General features: G+C 43.9%; 1 protein-coding gene across 1 annotated transcript in view; it reads right to left on the bottom strand.

The window, feature by feature from the left end:
- Positions 1–635: 635 nt before the first annotated feature.
- The window catches only part of LOC124775080 (apyrase-like), a 66,478-nt gene continuing 47,255 nt past the window's right edge, over positions 636–19,858 (bottom strand). Inside the window, exons 8-9 of the mRNA XM_047249886.1 lie at positions 11,755–11,955; positions 636–1,044 (exon numbers count right to left, since the gene is read on the bottom strand). Coding sequence (XP_047105842.1) covers positions 953–1,044; positions 11,755–11,955 — 293 coding nt within the window. The 3' untranslated portion in view covers positions 636–952. The remainder of the gene's footprint in view (positions 1,045–11,754; positions 11,956–19,858) is intronic.

The following is a 19,858-nucleotide window of genomic DNA, read 5'->3' as shown; positions in this document are numbered from 1 at the left end:
ATAAACAGTTATACAGCATTGCTGGCTGGAAGACATCGAGTGGGAGATTCAGCCGGCTAATCGGGGAGGATTTTTCCTTCTTCCGCGCAAAATGGCCCCTTTCCATGCGGTGTATGAGACTTGTGTCTTAAGTGTATATGCTTAGTGTAGGTGACTGTAATAGTTGTGTTCATAGTGTGTACATTTTTGTTGTGCGATGATAAGCACATAGCCTTCTCCTCCCGAGTAGTACCTAAGGGACCGCCGGGCTTAACATCCCTACTCGATGGACGTACCACCCGTCAACAGTGCCATATGTCCCCACTTCGAAACTGCGGAAGGCTTTGGAATTTAATGCAGGACACTGGCCCAAAGTCCGGTGCTCGAATACATAACGCTACCGTCTCTCCTTTCTTTGCAGGCCGCATACTGGCGATGAAAATTCCTTGCACCGCCAGAAATCGAAATGGCTACCTCCGAGTCGAGTGCCAGCACGCTGGTGCTGGATAGTGATTTGTCTAGGAAGGCGAGTCACGCTAGGATATAGTGTCGCCACCACGCTGTCGGTCACAGACTGCTTTTTTTCTTTCAACCTGAGAACCCCGGCTGTGAGGGCAGCCAGAATTTCCCTGGGTGTTTCTGTAGGTCTAGAGGAAAACCAAACGCAACCCCAAAATATATTTTTCGTATAAACCAAATTACAAACCGTAAAGTGTATCACTCTTACGAGTGCGATCCATCGAACCCATTACCTGCGTAACCAGAATTACAATTATCGATCATGAAACAAATGATATAAAATAAATATCTGTTCTCATTGCGTAGGTACTTAGGAAGTAAAGTGAAGCATTAAAGAAAGTCTCTCAGTTGTCATCGTTTCTTGCTCAGCTTGGCAACAGACGTCACCTTCACACGCACGACTCCGGCAGCAGGTCCCGTAGGCCCTGGTGAACCATAACTCTCGTGTATTCCGTCAGTACAGGACCACGGTGCGCCCATCAATCCCATGCGTGATGGGGTTGTTCTTCTTCATATAGTCAATGAACACGTCCGTGTCAAGCCGACCTGCAACAGAAATTTACGTCGCATTGTGATATTTTTGGCCTTTTTCACAATTTACTCTCATAACATTCTGTTCAAGTAATTCAATAAATTGAACCGCGTGGATTGGCCGCACGGTTAGAGGCGCCATGTCACGAATTGCGCGACCCGTCCCGCCGGAGGTTCGAGTCCTCCCTCGGGCATGTGTGTGTGTGTGTGTGTGTGTGTGTGTGTGTTGTTCTTACAAGGGAACCTCCCCATCGCACCCCCCTCAGATTTAGTTATAAGCTGGCACAGTGGATAGGCCTTGAAAAACTGAACACAGACCAATTGAGAAAACAGGAAGAAGTTGTGTGGAACTGTGAAAAAATAAGCAACATATACAAACTGAGTAGTTCATCGCGAGATATGCAACATCAAGGACATTGGTAACGCAGGAGCGCCGTAGTCTCGTGGTAACGTGAGCAGCTGCGGAACGAGAGGTCCTTGGTTCAAATATTCCATCGAGTGAAAAGTTTAATTTTTTTGTTTTCAGTTTATGTCACAAACTCTTATGTTTTCATCACATTTTTGGGAGTGATTATCACATCCACAAGAAAACCTAAATCGGGCAAGGTAGAAGAATCTTTTTACCCATTCGCCAAGTGTACAAGTTAGGTGGGTCGACAACATATTCCTGTCATGTGACGCACATGCCGTCACCAGTGTCGTATAGAATGTATCAGATGTGTTTTCCTGTGGAGGAATCGGTTGACCTATGACCTTGCAATCAAATGTTTTCGGTTCCCATTGGAGAGGCACGTCCTTTCGTCTACTAATCGCACGGTTTTGCGATGCGATCGCAAAACACAGACACTAAACTTATTACAGTGAACACAGACGTCAATGAACGAACGGACAGATAATAACTATGCAAAAATAAAGAAAGTAAGCTTTTCACTCGAGGGAAGACTTGAACCAAGGACCTCTCGTTCTGCAGCTGCTCACGTTACCACAAGACCACGGCGCTCCTGCGTTTCTAGTGTCCTAGATGTTGCATATGTGGCCCATGGACTACTCAGTTTGTATATTTTGCTTATTTTTTCAGTTCCCCATAACTTCTTCCTGTTTTCTCAATTGATCTGTGTTCAGTTTTTCAAGGCCTATCCACTGTGCCAACTTATAACTAAATCTGAGGGGGGTGCGATGGGGAGGTTCCCTTGTTAGCATAAGCTAGTCTAAGTAGTGTAGGGACCGATGACCTCAGCAGTTTGGTCCCTTAGGAGTTCACACACATTTGAACATCTGAACAATAAATTGAAAGCGTTGATAGTAAAGCACCTATGTGACCTAGAATGTTGAGGAACTTTGCATGTAAATAATAAATGAAAAATTGTTACCTATAAGTGAAACTGGTGACGTATTCAAAAATTAAATTGGAGTCCATTGACTCTTTCACTTACCTCATATGTACTGGGATTGTTAAGTACAAGCACCGAAAAAAAATCCGGATTTTATAACTGCTAATAAAAGAACTGTCCCACTTTGATATGTGTTACAGAAGTATCACAGGGTGAGCATTAAGTATTTCGCTGATTACAAAAATTTATTACTGAGAAACTCTGCTAGATACAGCTATGCGGTTTGTTGCTGATCGTGCCTTAGCTCATAAAACTTTCTTATGGATACATTCCCAGAAGTGATCCGTTTACTGCCGGTAGAAAATCTAAGTGATTCTGTATTTCTCTCCATGTCTTTCCCAGCAACATTTGCCCCGTCACTGACTTTACAGCGTCTCGTTTTCTTGCCATAAGAGTGAACATCTTACCCTTAACGCAACCTCACAAAAAGATCAACAAGTGTTATGTGTGCTGAAATGTTGCTATAATGCTGGAGCGTCTCTACCGATCCATCCGTCCGGAAAGGTTTCATCCAAGAACTGCTGAATAAATAACCCCAACTATTTCGGCGCACCATCTTGTTGAAACACTGTCCGTGGTTGAAACTCCTGTAACGTAGGTGCAAGGTCAGTTGTAGAGGCGTATACAAAAAAATTTAGTAAGTTAGGCTACTATTTGCAACAGTCCGCATCTGCTTAGCATAGTTCTTTTGAAATAAATCTTTGCAGTCAGGTAAAGACTTGCTGCTCACCCTATATTTTGATTACAATAAATAGCAAGATTCAAATTAGTTACAGTTTTATCGGCATTCCTGAGTAACAGACAATAATGTTATAATTCGGGATTTTGTCTGCCTACCCAGTCCATTGTACAAGTGATAGGTAATGTTTTATTCGCTCTGGCCTAAAAGGAGCAACACATCTAGCTTGTAAACAAATTGCTCAGATAGTGTAAAATTCGAACAAACAAAGTCGGCTCCTGAAAGAACATTTTGGAACCACCTATACTTTTGTGTTCCTTCTCCAGGAAGAACAATACTGTTAATACGACGGGCATTCAATTAGAAATGCAACACTTTTTTTCTCGGCCTGTTTCGGGTAAAAAAATGTAGAATTTATTGTGATACATCGAGAAATATCACTCTCCATCCCCTATAGTTTCATCAAGTTCCGATAGGTGACGGCACTGTGCGTAGCCTCCAAAATGGCGTCTGTAACGGAGGTGCGTTCCAAGCAGAGAGCTTGCACTGAGTTTCTTTCAGCAGAAAAGCAGCGCATCGCAGATATTCACAGGCGCTTGCAGAATGTCTACGAAGACCTGTCAGTGAACAAACGTACAGTGAGGTATTTGGCGAAGCGTCTGTCATAATCACAACAAGATCGCACAAACCTGTCCGATCTCCCACGTGCCGGGCTGCCGCACACAGCAGCGACTCCTGCAATGCTGGAACGTGCGGACATTCTCATTCGAGGTGATCGACAGATCAAAATCAGACACCTCGGTGCTCAATTCGACATCTCTGTAGGTAGTGCTGATACGATCGTCCACCAAGTGGAGTACCCCAAGGTTCGCCGTTCGTCGCCGCTCAACACAATACCATGGAAATGGAGATGAGCATCTGGCTTCATTGGCAGGGAGGCCCCTGGCGGGGCAGGTCCGGCCGCCTTGGTGCAGGTCTCATTATATTCGACGCCACAATGGGCGACCTGCGAGCCGGATGGGGATGAAATGATGACGAAGGCAACACAACACCCAGTCGCTGAGCGGAGAAAATCTCCGACCCAGCCGGGAATCGAACCCGGACCCGTAGGACGGCAATCCGTCACGCTGACCACTCAGCTGGGCGGACAACACAAGACTATAAAGAGCAATGAAGGACCATCTATGCGGAATTACTCACTCGTTACGAAGCTAATCGTCAACATTTTTTTGTCGAACATCGTCACAGGCAATGAAAATTGGGTCCATCACTCCGGACCGGAAACAAAATGGGGATTCATGGAGTGGCACCACACCGCCTCTCCTCCGAAGAGAAGTTCCACCGGCGACAGTCTTCTGGGGTTCTGAGGGGGTTATTCCGTTTGCTGTCCTCCCTCACGGTACAATGATCAACTCTGAAGTGTATTGTACTGTCCTCAGGAAATTGAGGAAAAAGACTTCAGCGTGTTCGTCACCACAAAAATATAAACGAACTTTTCCCTCTGCACGACAATGCAAGGGCCCCACACCAGTCTGCGTATCCGAGAGGAGCTCACAAAACTTCATTGGACTGTAAATCCTCATCCACTCTACAGCCCTGATCTGGCACATTCCAACGTCCACCTGTTTGGCCCAATGAAGGAAGCAGTACGTGGATGATGGGGAGGTCATTGATGCAGCAAGAACTTGGATCCCAAGTCGACGAGTAGAGCGGTACTACGCGGACATACAGGACTTCCCAAGGTGGCGTAAGGCGTAAGGGATTATGTTGAAAAATAGAGTTTTGTAGTCAAAAGAGTGCGGAACAATGTGGTGTATTGGAATCCTGAGTGAAATCGACCTGTTGCATTACTTACTGAACGCCCCTCGTTTGTGTCCAGTACTTCACACACTCTGAGTTCAGTAACAGTTGCACCCGTTTTCTTCTGGAGTACTACACTGCATTGTTTTGGCCTCTTAATCATATAAATACCTCAAACAAATAACACGTCAGCATCAGTTGCAAACAGAAGCCAATCTTTACTTAGGTTTCAGCCAAAATAATTTGTCCTTCTTCGGAAGCTATTGACACTTAACTCAATAGCTTCTGAAGAAGGCCAAATTATTTTTGCTGAAACCTAAGAGTGGTTTCTATTTGCAACTGAGGCTGACGTGTTATATGTTTAATTGTCACAGTTGCTGACGAGGCTGCACGATGTTAAAAATTCTTATATAAATACCTCCCTTAGATGCGTTATGGTAGTATTTTACGTGATGATTGGAAACGCACTGGACTCACATTCGTGAGGACGATGATTCAAATCCTCGTCCGGCCGTCCTCATTCAGGTATTCCGTAATTTCCCTAAATCGATTCAGGCAAAGGTCGGGATGGTTCCTTTGAAGGTGCACGGCCGATTTCCTTCCCCATCCTTCCCTAATCCGATGGGACCGATGACCTCGCTGTTTCGTCCCTTCCTCTAAACCAGCCAAGATTGCAGTTGTGTGACTCAGTTCCTGGTACTAGTCTTCTGAAGTGTGTTTCCATGACGACGGTACAAACTTTCTGGGCTGCGCAACGACAAAGTATATATGAAACCGAGGTAGGTAAACCTAATAGCCCGGGTCAAATTGATACAATCGCTCAGCTCTTGTCTCCCTGAAATTTTACTTCAGCATTTCTGAATCAGCCCGTATCTGTGGCCTATTTCGTTCGAGCTGCTTAACAGTTGACCTACGAAGCTAGCTGGAAAGTCCTGCTACTTGTTGGAAAATTTGAGTCGCCATCTGGGAACCGAACACAGGATCTCCTGTGCTGAAAGAAATGAAGAAAAACTGGGACACACCATCTCGTCGTCGACGAGGTCATTGGAGGCGAGGACACAAACACGGAATAGACGATGTCGGAGAGCGAAATTCGCAGTGTCATTTTCAAAGGCATCAGCGCAGCATTTGCTTTAAGTTATTTACGGAGACCGCGGGATATCTGAATTTGGGTGCCTGAATGGGAATTTGAACCCCACTTCTCCCACATACAAAAGCAGTGTCTTCCAGCTGCACCACTTAACTAGAATGTTCGGAGACTGTCTAGCGACACTACAGCACCCATTACCCAAAGGCGTTATAAATCTGTTACTGGGCCTGTTTGCAGTCATTACCTGCTAGCGGTCTGCCCCCGGTAGCTAAGTGGTCAGCGCGACAGACTGTCAATCCTAAGGGCACGGGTTCGATTCCCGGCTGGGTCGGAGATTTTCTCCGCTCAGGGACTGGGTGGTGTGTTGTCCTAATAATCATCATTTCATCCCCATCGACACTGAAGACGCCGAAGTGGCGTCAAATCGAAAGACTTGCACCCGGCGAACGGTGTACCCGACGGGGGGGGGGCACTAGTCACACGACATTTATTTATTTAACTGCTAGCGGCCTCCTTGTCGCTAAATACAGAGAAGAACTGAAATTCATGTTCTCTGATGTACAGGGTGGACAAAGTAGAACGCGGAAAATATTTCGTGCACCAGTTTGTCTAGATGCCTATGATGTAAGTTGTACTGCCTATCTTAATATGCGTGAAATATTTTCCGGGCCAGTTTTACGAAGGCTATTCAGATAGTAAGGTCCGATCGATTGCGAAATGGGAACCACAGCGAAAATCCGATGAAGCTTTGCACAAAAGTGTTGCCCCTCGATCACGCCACGTCGCTCTTTTCGGTTCTGAGAGCACAATGAGAGCGTAAAGATGCCTAGAAAGTAGCGTCTCCCGCCAAGTACGAGGGCATGTGAGAGATTTCACCTGATTTCGTGCAGCCCAAACAACGTAACTGCCATGCATCTCCACCTTCATGACGATTTTCGGCCGCACACTGCAAAGGCAATGAGGATGCTCCTGCAGCGTTTTCGATGGGTAATGTTTGATCACCCGCCATACAGCCCGAACTTGGCTATCTCTGATTTTCATCTCTGCTCATGTGAACCGCTATCTATGAAGACAATATTTTGGCACAGACAACGAGCTGCAGATCAGCGTAAACAATTGACAGAAAGCACAGAGGGCAGCCTTCTATGAAAAGGGTATTGCAAAGTTGGTACAGCGCTACGACAAATGTAGAAAAGTAGCTGAAAGGTGTAGGAAATTGCTGCAAATAAAACATTTTTGTTTTTCACTGTGATTTCCATTTCGTAACTAATCGGACCTTGCTTTCCGAATAGCTCTCGTATTTCGTTTACCATCTGTGCATAAGAGAGCTTTCCGTTCAGGAGTGAATTTGATTTTGTGCACGTGCCAGGGAACGAGGACCCATGAATTGCAGGATTCTTGTCTACGTCACACTAGCTAATCCCTTACAATTCAGTAGAGCGTATTGACTGTAGTACTGCCAAACTAGCGTATGCACTAGAGTGCAAATGTGTCTTCAACAGACGCAGCGAAAGAGGACCGGTGTTTGAAGAATGTTAAAAGTAAAGATTACCAAAATTAACATTGCCGAGCCGACCTGCTTTCTCATGTATTTGAAAATCTAAAAAGCGTTTGCCAGAGCTGACGATTCCAAAGTAATACCAAGGCAAAATTTTGCTGTTCCAGCCATCGACGTGCCCACAATCTTCTTCTCGATTTTCTCTGCTCATCTTCGACTATCGCTACCACACCTAATGGGGCCTATTTTACGCACGTCCATTTTCACAAACAAACCTCAGTAGTTTCCGTGCGAGACACAGCCAACAGCTGCCGCTAGATAGCGCTGTGGTCACAAACCACGTTGAAGAACACGTTCCGTGTGCTGTAACAGCTAGTTTCTGAGCGGGTACCAACCACATTTGCTTTGCGGTGGGAAACACATCCCGTGCGAGGACGGCCTATTTGTCACAAGCGGCTTGTTTGTCACAAGTGTGGCACGATCCTAACATCCTGCCCCAAGTGTCTGGTGGTAATGAGACCCATTCACTGCGAACCGTTGCGACGGACTGTTTGCCAGAACCATCACCTCCACAGTCTCGATCCATCAGGTATGTGTGTGTAACGGCCATAAATATCTATTCGAGAAGCATTCCGATGCCCACAGCTGTAATTCTGCCCGCAACACGCTCATCTCAAATCACGTGATTTTGGAATGGCGTATTTTAGCCCGTATAGCGCTTAGCGTTTTTTGAGTGTTATTAGTTCGCCGATACAGAGAGATCACCTTTACAAATACGGTATATACGCGTTTTACAGAGCTCTTAGCAATTTGTTACCAGCAACTGAAGTTAGCTTAAAGATGTGAGGAACAATGGTACTGTGCTTTTTCGCCATAGTATCATAGCTCGAATTTCACCTTATTTAAAGTTTTCTGGTGACGGGATAAGAAGTGACAGCCAATAGTATTATTTTACGTTTTCTGTTCCACTTGTTCATAATGTCGAATCTCTGTTGGTGACAGCCAACAATATTTTGTTAGGTTTTCTATTGCACTGTCTCATATTGGCGAATCTGTTCTAATTAATTACGTTACAATGACACTGTATAGGAAACTGTCTCATGCAGACATACTCAGATACGCAAATTGGAGGAAATTAATCAGACTTTCATGTATAAATTTTATCTGCATATGAACATAGCATCAATATAGAGGTTGTTTCACAATTCTTGTTACACATTCTAGAGGTTGTAGAGAGGACTTAGTAGATCATGTTTTTGAACCCATGTTCGGAAATGTCAACCGGCGAAGCTACAGAGCGCTAAAGTTATAGTAACCAGTGTCTGTAAATGTATGTACATACAGGGTGATTCCGTGATGATATTACAAACTTTCAAGGATGATGGAAACGAATAAATGCATCAATTTGAGGTAAGATCCCCTGTACCGGAAACGAACGAGTCGAAAGTTATAAGCGAAAACCATTTTGATACATCTGATAGTGGAATACATTTGCTGGGATTGTTGTTCCTGAGATTATTGGGTAACCAACTTTCTGAGGTGGTAGTATGGATCGAAACAAGTGAAAAATGTCTAGTAAACATGGGCTCTAAAACGCATACCTGAGGAGCTTTGAGCACTTTTTCATCTACTGTGAAACACGTCTCCTCTATTGAGCATTCCACTGTCAGAGGTATCAGAATGATTTTCGATTGTAACTTTTCAGTCGTTCGTTTCCGGTAGAGGGACCCTTACCTCAAAGTGATACATTTATTTGTCTGCAACATCCATGAAAGTTTGTAACATCATCACGGAATCACCCTGTATGTACATACATTAACAGGCACCGGCTCCTGTAAGTTTGGCACTTCGTAGTACCGTTGGTTGACGTTTTCGGACATGGATTCTTAAGTCCCCTCTATAACGTCTAGAAGTGTGTAGCAGGAATTGTGAAACAACCTCTGTGTTGGTGCTATGTTCATATGCGGATAAAATTTTGTCATGACAGTCTGATTAATTCCCTCCAGTTTATGCAGGTTCTCAAACCACTGTGTGTATCTAAATATGCCTGCATGAGACAGTTTCGTATACAGTGTCGTTATAACGTAATTAATTAGAACAGCTTCGGCAATATAAACAAGTGCAACAGAAAACCTAGAAACAAATGTTGTTGAAATATGAACAAGTTCAGTAGTAAATGTAAACAAAAAAAATACTGTTGGCTGTCACTTCTTATCCCGTTACTGGAAAAACTTGAATAAAGTGGAATCTGAGTTACGACACAGTGGTGAGAAAGCGCAATACCATTGCTATTCACATCCTTAAGCCAACTTCAGTTCCTATCATCAAACTGTTAAGATGTAAAACGCGCTTACAAAGTTTCACGGTACTCCTGAAGGTGATCTGTTTGTAGTATGGAAGTAAAAACACTCGAAATACGCGAAGTGGCCTTTTCTTTCTTTTTTTTTTTGGGGGGGGGGGGGGGAGGGTATCATTCTTCTGACTGGTTTGATGCATATTTCTCTCCTGTGCGAACGTCTTCATCTCAGGGTATTACTTGCAACCTACGCCCTCAACTATTTTCTGGATGCGTTCCATCTCTATCTTCCTCTACAGTTCTTGCCCTCTACAGTTCCCTCTAGTACCATGAAAGTCATTCCCTCATGTCTTAACAGATGTCCTATCATACTATCTCTTCTTGTCGTCAGTGTTTTCCACAAATTCCTTTCCTCTCCGATTCTGCGAGAGCCTCCTTATTCCTTACCTTATCAGACAAGCTAACTTTCAACATTCATCTGTAGCACCACATCGCAAATGCTTCTACTGTCTTCCGTTCCGGTTTCCACATAGTCCATGTTTCACTACCACACAACGCTCTGCTCCAAACAAAACTTCTCAGAAATTTCTACCTCAAAATTAGGTCTATGTCTGATACTTGAGGACTTCTCTTCGCCGGGAATGCTCTTTTTGCCAGTGACAGTGTAATTTTGATGGCCTCCTTGCACCGTCCGTCATTGGTTATTTTGCTTCCTAAGTGGTAGAATTCCATAACTTCATCTGTTTCGTGACTATCAACCCTGATGTTTGGTTTCTCTCTGCTGTCATTTCTGCTACTTCTCATTACTTTCGTCTTTCTTAGATTTACTCTTAATCCATATTCTGTACTCCTTAGACTGGTCATTCCGTTCAGCAGATCATGCAATTGTTCTTCACTTTCATTCAGGATAGCCGGCCGTTGTGGCCGATCCGTTCTAGGCGCTTCAGTCTGGAACCGCGCGACCGCTACGGCCGCAGGTTCGAGTCCTGCCTCGAGCATGGATTTGTGTGATGTCCTTAGGTTAGTTAGGTTTAAGTAGTTCTAAGTTCTAGGGGACTGATGACCACAGATGTTAAGTCCTACAGTGCTCAGAGCCATTTGAACCATTTCATTCAGGATAGGAATGTCAACAGAGAATCGTATCATTGATATCCTTTCACCTTGAATTTTAATCCCACTCCTGAATCTTTGTTTTATTTCCATCATTGCTTTTTCAATTTACAGATTGAACAGTAAGGGCGAAAGACTACATCCCTTCTTACACCGTTTTTAATCCCAACACTTCGTTCTTGGTCGTCCACTCTTATTATTCCCTCTTGGCTCTTGTACAAATTGCATATTACCCATCTCTCCCGAAAGATTACCACAATTTCCGTTAGACTTTCCAATATCTTGCCCCGTTTGACATTGTCGCATTTTCCAGGTCGACAAATCCTATGAACGTGTCTTGAATTTTCTTTAGTGTCGCTTCCATTATCAACTGCAACGTGAGAATTGCCTCTCTTGCGTCCCACACATGCTAAGTGCTAGAAGTATTAAAATGCGTCGTCCCAAAATCACATGGCTAGCCTTGTTTGATGTTGAGGACACGCATACATACACATAACTATGGTAACTACCGGCGGCTCCATTATCAACTGCAGCTTCAGAATGGCCTCTCTGGCGTCCCACACATCCTAAGTTCTAGAAGGGTTAAAATTCTTCGTCCCAAAATCATATGACTAGCCTTGTTTGATGTCGAAGACACGCACACTAGACTACGCTCATTCCATAGATACACGTATGGTAACTACCCGCGACCTTCTGACAGCGTTATCTGCTATCTGTGCAGACACTGTGAATATTTTAGCGTGCAGAAGCATGCAGGCGGCTCTACAGGCAGCTGAAACGCCTCGCGCCGCCCATGTGGAGAGAGCGGCCTCCCGGTGAATAAGCAAGTGTTACGTGCTAGGTAACAGGAGCGCTACTCACCGGCAGTGTGGTTGACGCCGCTGTCGCGCAGCATGCGGAAGGTGTCCCTGTTCTGCGCCATGTAGGTGGTGATGGCGACCGTGTACCACGCGTCCGGCACCAGCGGCTCGTAGCGCGGTACCCGGCACTCGGCGCAGCGTACCAGCACGCTGCTCACGCGGCTGCCCACCGGCTGGCGTACGTCGTACACCACGCGCAGTCCTGCGACACACCAGGGGCACCACATTCCTTACACAACATACGGCACAGCACAGGTCATACTCATTGTGCAAATCTACAACATACAGGGTGTTTCAGAAGTGGAGGGAGTTTATGCAAACTTAGACCATCTCGGCGAACCTCGATGATGAAATCTTCTCGGGTTATCAGCCGAGTGAAGGCGTCATTCTGCGGCAACGTTTCGAAAAGTTTCCTATTTGTTAGCTTCAGGGATCAAAAAATGGTTCAAATGGCTCTGAGCACTATGGGACTTAACTGCTGTGGTCATCAGTCCCCTAGAACTTAGAACTACTAACTAACCTAAGGACATCACAAACACCCATGCCCGAGGCACGATTCGAACCTACGACCGCAGCCACTGGGCCGCAGGTTCCTCTGCCTAATCTGCGTCGGCATCGCGGCGGGGCTACCTTCGTGCTGGCGGGACACGAATCTGACACTTCGACTGAAGATAACAAGTAGGAACCTTGTCGAAACGTTGCCGCAGAAAGACGCCTTGATTCGGCAGGCCGGCCGCTGTGGCCGAGCGGTTCTAGGCGCTTCAGTCCGGAACCGCGCTGCTGCTACGGTCGCAGGTTCGAATCCTGCCTCGAGCATGGATGTGTGTGATGTCCTTAGGTTAGTTAGGTTTAAGTAGTTCTAAGTCTAGGGCACTGATGGCTTCAGATGTTAAGTCCCATAGTGTTCAGAGCTATTTTTTGACTCGGCTGATAACCCGAGAAGACTTCATCAATAGAGGAAGTAGTTTCTAGTACGTGTTCCCCATATGTAGACAATAAAAAAGATTACTACGAGGAGCGTTCAATAAGTAATGAACATTTTCGGCCAATTTCGGTTGAAAAAGGTGCGGGATTTGTTGTGGGACATCGTGCAATATTCCCGCTTCAGACCTTCTGGTTTCATGAAGTTCCGATAGGTGGCGGTGCTATGCGTCGTCTTCAAAATGGCATCTGCAACGGAGGTGCGTTCCAGGCAGAGAGCTGTCATTGAGTTTCTTTTGGCGAAAAACAAAAGCATCGCATTTATTCATAAGCGCTTCCAGAATGTCTACGAGGACTTGGTAGTGGACAAAAGCGCGGTAAGTCGTTGTGCGACGCGTCTGTCATCATCGCAATAAGGTCGCGCAAACTTGTCCGATCTCCTAAGTTCCGGCTGGCCGCCTAGAGCTGCGACTCCTGAAATGTTGCCATGTGTGGACACAATCTGGGTGATAGACGGATCACAATCAAACACTTCACTGCTCAACAAGACGTCTCTGCTGGCAGTATTGAGACACTCGTCCACCAGTTGGGTGCTTATTATTATTATTATTATCGTATGCATCAATTACAGTAAACAAAGAAATATATATAATAATGAACATGTGAAATTATATACAGTACACAAGTTTTAAAACGGCTCAGACTACACTCGGATGTTGATGGACTCGATCATGCGGAGTGCCTCGTGGGATGCTTGATGGAGCTTCTCAATGCCACCAGGGACATTCATTCACAATGTGGCTGTTTGGGTGTCACCACAGTCACACACAGTGTCACTTGAAAAGTCCCCCTTGTGCATGTTGTATTTGCACCTACCCTCTTCAGTCCGATATCTGTTTAACTGCACCCACACCTCCCTTGGTTGGTGGAAGCCTGGAACTGGAACTGTTGGATTGTCTACAAGTTCGTGGTTTCGGGTTCTTGTAGCTTGCCACTCACGTTTCCACTCTGCGTCCTGGTCGAATCCTGTGGATAGCATTTGGACTCCCATTTCATATGCTGGTCTTCTAGATTTGAGGCGTTTCCTGGGCAGTGATAGCAAATCGCCATGAAGAGGTATCGCGTTGTTTTCAGAAACTTGGGTGCTGAAAGGTGTGTACCCGCCGTGTTCTTGGCCTAACAGAAGAATTTCAACTGTTTGACCCAATAAAGCCCTCCCCAGGCTACCTACAATGGAGGTTGGGGATATCCTTAGCCCCCAATACGTATTATCTTAGACCCTCGCACATTCGTGAGGCGTAAGTTTTAAATGCCTGAATATAAATTTTGAGAATGGCTTTATCCGGTTTAAATAGAACCTTTAATATTTTGACTGTAAGTGGACATAGACCTTATCGCTTTTATTTGTCCACTTCTTGGAGAGGCTAAATTTCTGATACGTTGCTTTACCCCTTTATATGGTGAATTATCTGAAGATGCAAATTTAAAACTGCGAAACTGCTCGCGTCCTCCAATATAGGTTTCTAACAGTCGCAGAGGTCTTGTTTATTCAGACCACTAATAGACGACGCACTCCGCGGAAAGCAGTACGTCGGTTATGGGAAGGTTATTGAGGCAGCAGGGTCTTAGCTCTAATGTTGACTGGTAGAATGGTTCCATGAGGGCGCAAAGGACCCCCTCCCCTCTCCGCCCTCAGTAAGGTAGCGTAAGGCGGTCGCATTGAATGGAGATTATGTCGAAAAATAAAATAAAGTTTTGTAGCCAAAAGAGCCCGGAATAAGATGCTGTACTGGAATCCCGAATTATACGAACCTACTTTCAGCAAAAAATGTGTTGCAACACTTATTGAACGGACTGGTACAATATATGACTGGAAGTACCTGATTTCCAAGTTGTGGCCTTCAAAACTGTGTTACTCATCGGAACAACTACCTTCCTGCAGATAACTGTGTTTATAGAAGATGTTCAAAATGTCCATCTCCCGCTTGAATACAGAACTCAAATCGAAGGCTTATGGCCCTGCAAAGATCTCTAATTCCAGGTAAATTGCGTATTTCCTCGCAACCTGACACAATTCGAATCCAAAGTGATTCCATGTCAGACACCGGTAACGAATACATCAATGTTTTTACATGGTCCCACAAGTAATAGATGCGGCAATGAAAAGAGCTATTTCGCAAACCTGGAAACAGCAAGTTACGTTAGGAATTAAACCAGGAGTGGTGTACATGGACAACAAATCTTTGCCATTGACTCTCATATCGATGTTCAGTAGAGATGGCGTCGTGGACCAGTGAACAAGGTGCTGTTCCCATGAATGCGTTTTACAAAGACGACGACAGCTACGTGGTTGCGTAGCGTGTATTTCGTGATCGCTAGAATGTCGCACGTCATGCCCCAGCTCGTCGGCGTATGCTATCAAAGTGTGGGTACAGAAATCTGAGGAAATGGATGATATGGTGTACAAGAGGTGTGGAAATGCAAAACACCTGTGCGCAACAGAGAATGTTGCAACATTTCAGGATTTGGATCCCAGGCATTCTGCGCGCAATCATGCGCAGACACATCGGTTCGCAGTTTATATATTGCACAAGGAAAGGCAATACCACCCATACAAAATTCGAATAGTGCAAAAACTGAATGCAGACCATCTCCGAAAGAGACTACGCATTTTCCAGGAACTGGAACTGATGAACGACAGCCCAAGCCTGCAACGAACTGGTCATGAGTGATGAGGCCAATTTTTATGTGTCAGGCTTTGCTATCAAGAAAAACTTTAAATGATGATTTTACGTCTGGAATTTCGTGGGGAGCGAATATTTTACATAATTATGGCTAGTTTTGAGTTTTATGTCCTGCATACATTCAATCACTTCAAAATGGCATAACAGGCCGAAACCTGGATGGTAATTAAATAAACAACAATGCAGACAAATGACTGTGTGTTCATTTAAGAACGATCGCGCAATGCCGTACGTTCACATGTTGAAGTATTTCCTGGTGCGACAGCTTGCTGCTCTTCATTTCATACTGGTAAGAGGGCTCATACTGCTAAGTCCTTTGTAAATTTGACTCAGTTTTTCAAACACTGAAATAATATAAACTTTCATTTCATTTCCACCTTTTCTTCTGGGTTCCTCGCTTTTGTTGTCAGGCTGTGTATCATCCTGTATTGTATTTGTGGAGACTATTTATGGAAGTTGGTAGCAACCAGTTGGCGTATGTATACTGACTGTTATCGGACTGCTTTTTCCAGTGCAGTAGTCGCGTCACGCAATCGTTCTAATTGTAGTCAGAGGGCTACAGAGTACAGAGCATTAGTGACTGGCTTAGCAGGAGCGATAGTTTAACCCCGTCTGGCAAACCAAAGCGGTGCTGGCGACCCTTACTTAATTGGTTGTAACACTATAGCAGTACTGAGAATTAATCCGCGTTCGCCAGTAAACATTTCTGAGTAAATATTTGGTGCAGTAGGTCGCGCAATTTCTCTCGCGCGCCCCACATCGTTAAGAGTTAAGTGGGTCCTGACCGGGGCAGTGAGTGGGACTTCGCGCGACGTCAAAGAAGCTCTGAGAATTAGACGTAAGGAAGGACTGTGCAAACTATCGAGGCATCGCATTTCTCAGTTCTGTATTGCGACCCCTTGGTAAGATCCTTAAAACTAGAACTGAGAGAGAAACCGAGGAAATAGAACGGAAGAGTGACTCCCGGGCAAGAAGTTCTTGTCTCGATAATATCTGCAGCATTAGAGAGCTGACCGACAAGATAACGGTACATAACCTGGTACATAACACGGATATGACATTGTACCACTTTGTAGGATGTGGAAAGCAATGAACAACCTAAACATTCATAATTGTTACATACAGGCCTTTGGAAAGCTGTATTCAGTCTCGTGTTAAAATTCGGAAGTTACTAACACAAAACGTAAGGTTGCCAAAGGACTGCTTAGCGTCTACACTCATTATTTTTGAACGAAGCACCGAAAAAGGAAGTGCAAAAACATGGGAATTAGAGTAGATGATGACATCCTGTTCTCTCTCAATTTCGCCGAAGAAGAAGAGGATGTGCCTTAGAGGTTAAGAAATCTTAGAGAAGAATATGAAAAGTGGGACTTGAAAATTAAGTGTACAAAGAGTGAATACTTGGTTGTCGGAGGTACAGGAAGGGATCATGGTATGGATTATGGATCTATACTAAATTGTAGTCGATCATACAAATATTTAAAAACAATCATTTCGGATAAAGGTGGACCAACGAGGAAATAAAGCGTAGAACAGGAATGGGAAAGGTGGGAATTGAGGAGTTACACTCCATTACTTGGAATAAAAGTACGTCAAAAAATTTGAGAAGGAGGGCATATGAAACTGTAGTTGAGTGATTTGCTCTGTAGGGTCCTGAACTCTCGGAAGTCTCCAGAGTCAATAATAAGAAATTAAATGTAATGGAAATTGAGTTTTGGAGGCGAAGTTTTGAAGTAACAAGAAGAGATAAAATGAGAAATGAAATGCTATGAGCACAGATGGGGGTTACCTAGGCTACTGTAGACGCAACTGAAAATACGTGCGGCTAATATGGTATGGACATCGTAGAAGAATGCCAGAGAAAAGAAGGCCCTCTAGAATATGGCACGGGACACTTCCACAACATAGAAAAAGAGGACGATCCCAGCTACAACGGAACGATGTAGCTAGGCTTTCGAAGCAGGACAGAGGAGTGGCAAGACATAAGGTGATGGAAACTTGGATGCGAGAGACGTCTCATGATGTACAAAACTCGCAGAACGAGGAGGAAGAATGTACATTTCACACTCCACATACAGTTTTGCAACATAGAGAGAGCACACTTTGCACTCTACGTGTACCTATTCAGCATACAGTGCTGGCCTTACACCATGCAAAATTTTATATGCAGACAATGCAAACCGTAAACCACTCTACATTACTGTCACATACACTCACAGCGCTGCAGCGTACAGCAAGTAAAGTACTCCACTTTAGAAAGTGGGAAACTTCGTACGACTTTCACGGCTGTACAATGTTCAAGGCGAAACACATCAGCATGCGTAGCCCTCTAATGCACAAAGTGGTACACATCATATTGGACAAGAAGTGCTATAAGTACAAGACAATGCGCGCCACACAGTCCGACAACATACAAAGCAGATAACATTTTACACCACGCGCGGTCGTACAACATAGAAAGCGGCAGATGCCACATGCCATGGACAGTCCTACGACTTACGACACATCACATATCATACATTAGGCGTAATCTTACAATTTTCAACACGGTGCATACTGTACAGAACATGCATTCCTTTGAAATAAACCATAGACAGCTGTACAACTGGTGAAACATGTACATGTACAATCCTACAAGTTGCAAGGCTGTGCAGTTTGTACAGGATGTATAGTACAACAACGTACAACACTTCATACAATATATAGTGTCCCACAACGCTCAGAGTGGCGTATACATTGCGGAGGCTCCAAAAGGTCCAAGCATAAGGATCAGACTTCACATCTTATTTCCGCCTTTATTCATCTAAATTATAATGCCCACCTATAACATGCCAGTTTTTAACAGTTTGAGAAGTAACATGCCAGACTACACTCATCGACTGCTGTTTTCTGTGAACATTTGTACTGGAATGGTTGGTTGTCATATTCTAAGACCCGTACTCCCCTACCCCCTCAACCTTCGCGAAGTGTAAATGGAGCCGTCTATCATAGGTTTTTGTAAATTGCGCTTATGGAACTGCAGGACAAGGAAGCAACCTATGGATCCAGCATCTTAAAGCTCCAAATCAGTACACAATTTAGAGACACATTTACATGTCGAATTTAAGGGAAAATGGACAGATCGAGCAAGACCATTTGCATAACTAATGTGTTTGCTGATATGACTTTTTCTCCTGGGGCACATTGAAAATGTATTTAATATTACCGTGTCACCATAGCTGAGTTGATTACGCGAATAAATAATACCTGTCACGATATGAAGCTGACTCCTGCCCCGTTCGCAGAGTAACACAATCATTTTTTAAAGAAAGAAAGAGTCATTAGTCTTTCGACTGGCTTGTTGCTGTTCTCTTTGTGCTTGTCTTTTCATCTCTACGTAACTGCTACATCCAGTATCCTCTATAATTTATTTCTCATATTCTACTAGCCTTGCTCTGCCACTACTACTTTTTCTCCTTTCACCACTCCTTCCAGTAGATTTCCTATTACCCAGTCCTTTCATGTGAGACTTTCTTCCTCACCTGTTCTTTTGGGTTCTTCTTCATTTCGTATTTTATCTGTCAAATTAATTTTTGACATTCTTCGATACCAAGTTTCGACTGCATCCAGCATCTCACCCTTCTGATTTTCGATGAACCATGATTCACTTCCGTACAGAAAATTTTCTTCGGCCATGCAAACCTACTTTTGATACTTTCCTTCCTCCGACGATTACATATAATCTTACTTCGTAGATAAGAGAATTACCTTTTCACTTCTTCTGGTACTGCGACCATTATCGCTTTTGCTGTCTGAAGATGTCATGCATGTAAAAAGACTCAGTCCCTCTTTACATCTGTTGGAATTTTATTCGAATGTATATTTAATGAAATATCAGAAAATAATGACAATGTTCCACCAGTAGAGCTAGAAATTCATGAAGCCATCAAAAAACTCAAAAACAACAAAGCAAGGAGTGAACACTCCATTACAGTAGGTTTATTGAAATGGTCGGAACCAAAGATTGTAAGTGATCTGTATTTGCTTTTTGAGAAAATTTGGAAAATATAAAAGATTCCAGAAAGTGGAAAACATCATTAATCTATCCGCTGCATAAAAAGGGAGACAAACAAAAGTCAACAATTACAGAGAACTGGTTTGAAGAAACTATAGACAAACGACTGGGAGAATACCAAGGTGTTTTCCGAAATGGACGATCCTGAAAAGAACAGGTTTTTAACTTCAAATCAATAATTCGCCACAGAATGTTAATCAGAAAACCTATAATAGTGTCATTTATTGATTTCAAGAAAGTATATGATACGTTAGACAGAGACACAGTACATAAAATTATTAGAGAATTTTATATTAATGCAAAATTGGCAGATATAATCGTGAAACTCTAACAAATACGATATCTAAAGTTACATTCGTGGGAGAAGTATTTTACCCATTTTAAAT

Source organism: Schistocerca piceifrons, chromosome 2 (assembly GCF_021461385.2).
Source record: "Schistocerca piceifrons isolate TAMUIC-IGC-003096 chromosome 2, iqSchPice1.1, whole genome shotgun sequence".
Taxonomy (NCBI): domain Eukaryota; kingdom Metazoa; phylum Arthropoda; class Insecta; order Orthoptera; family Acrididae; genus Schistocerca; species Schistocerca piceifrons.
This window is presented reverse-complemented; position numbering and strand designations above follow the sequence as displayed.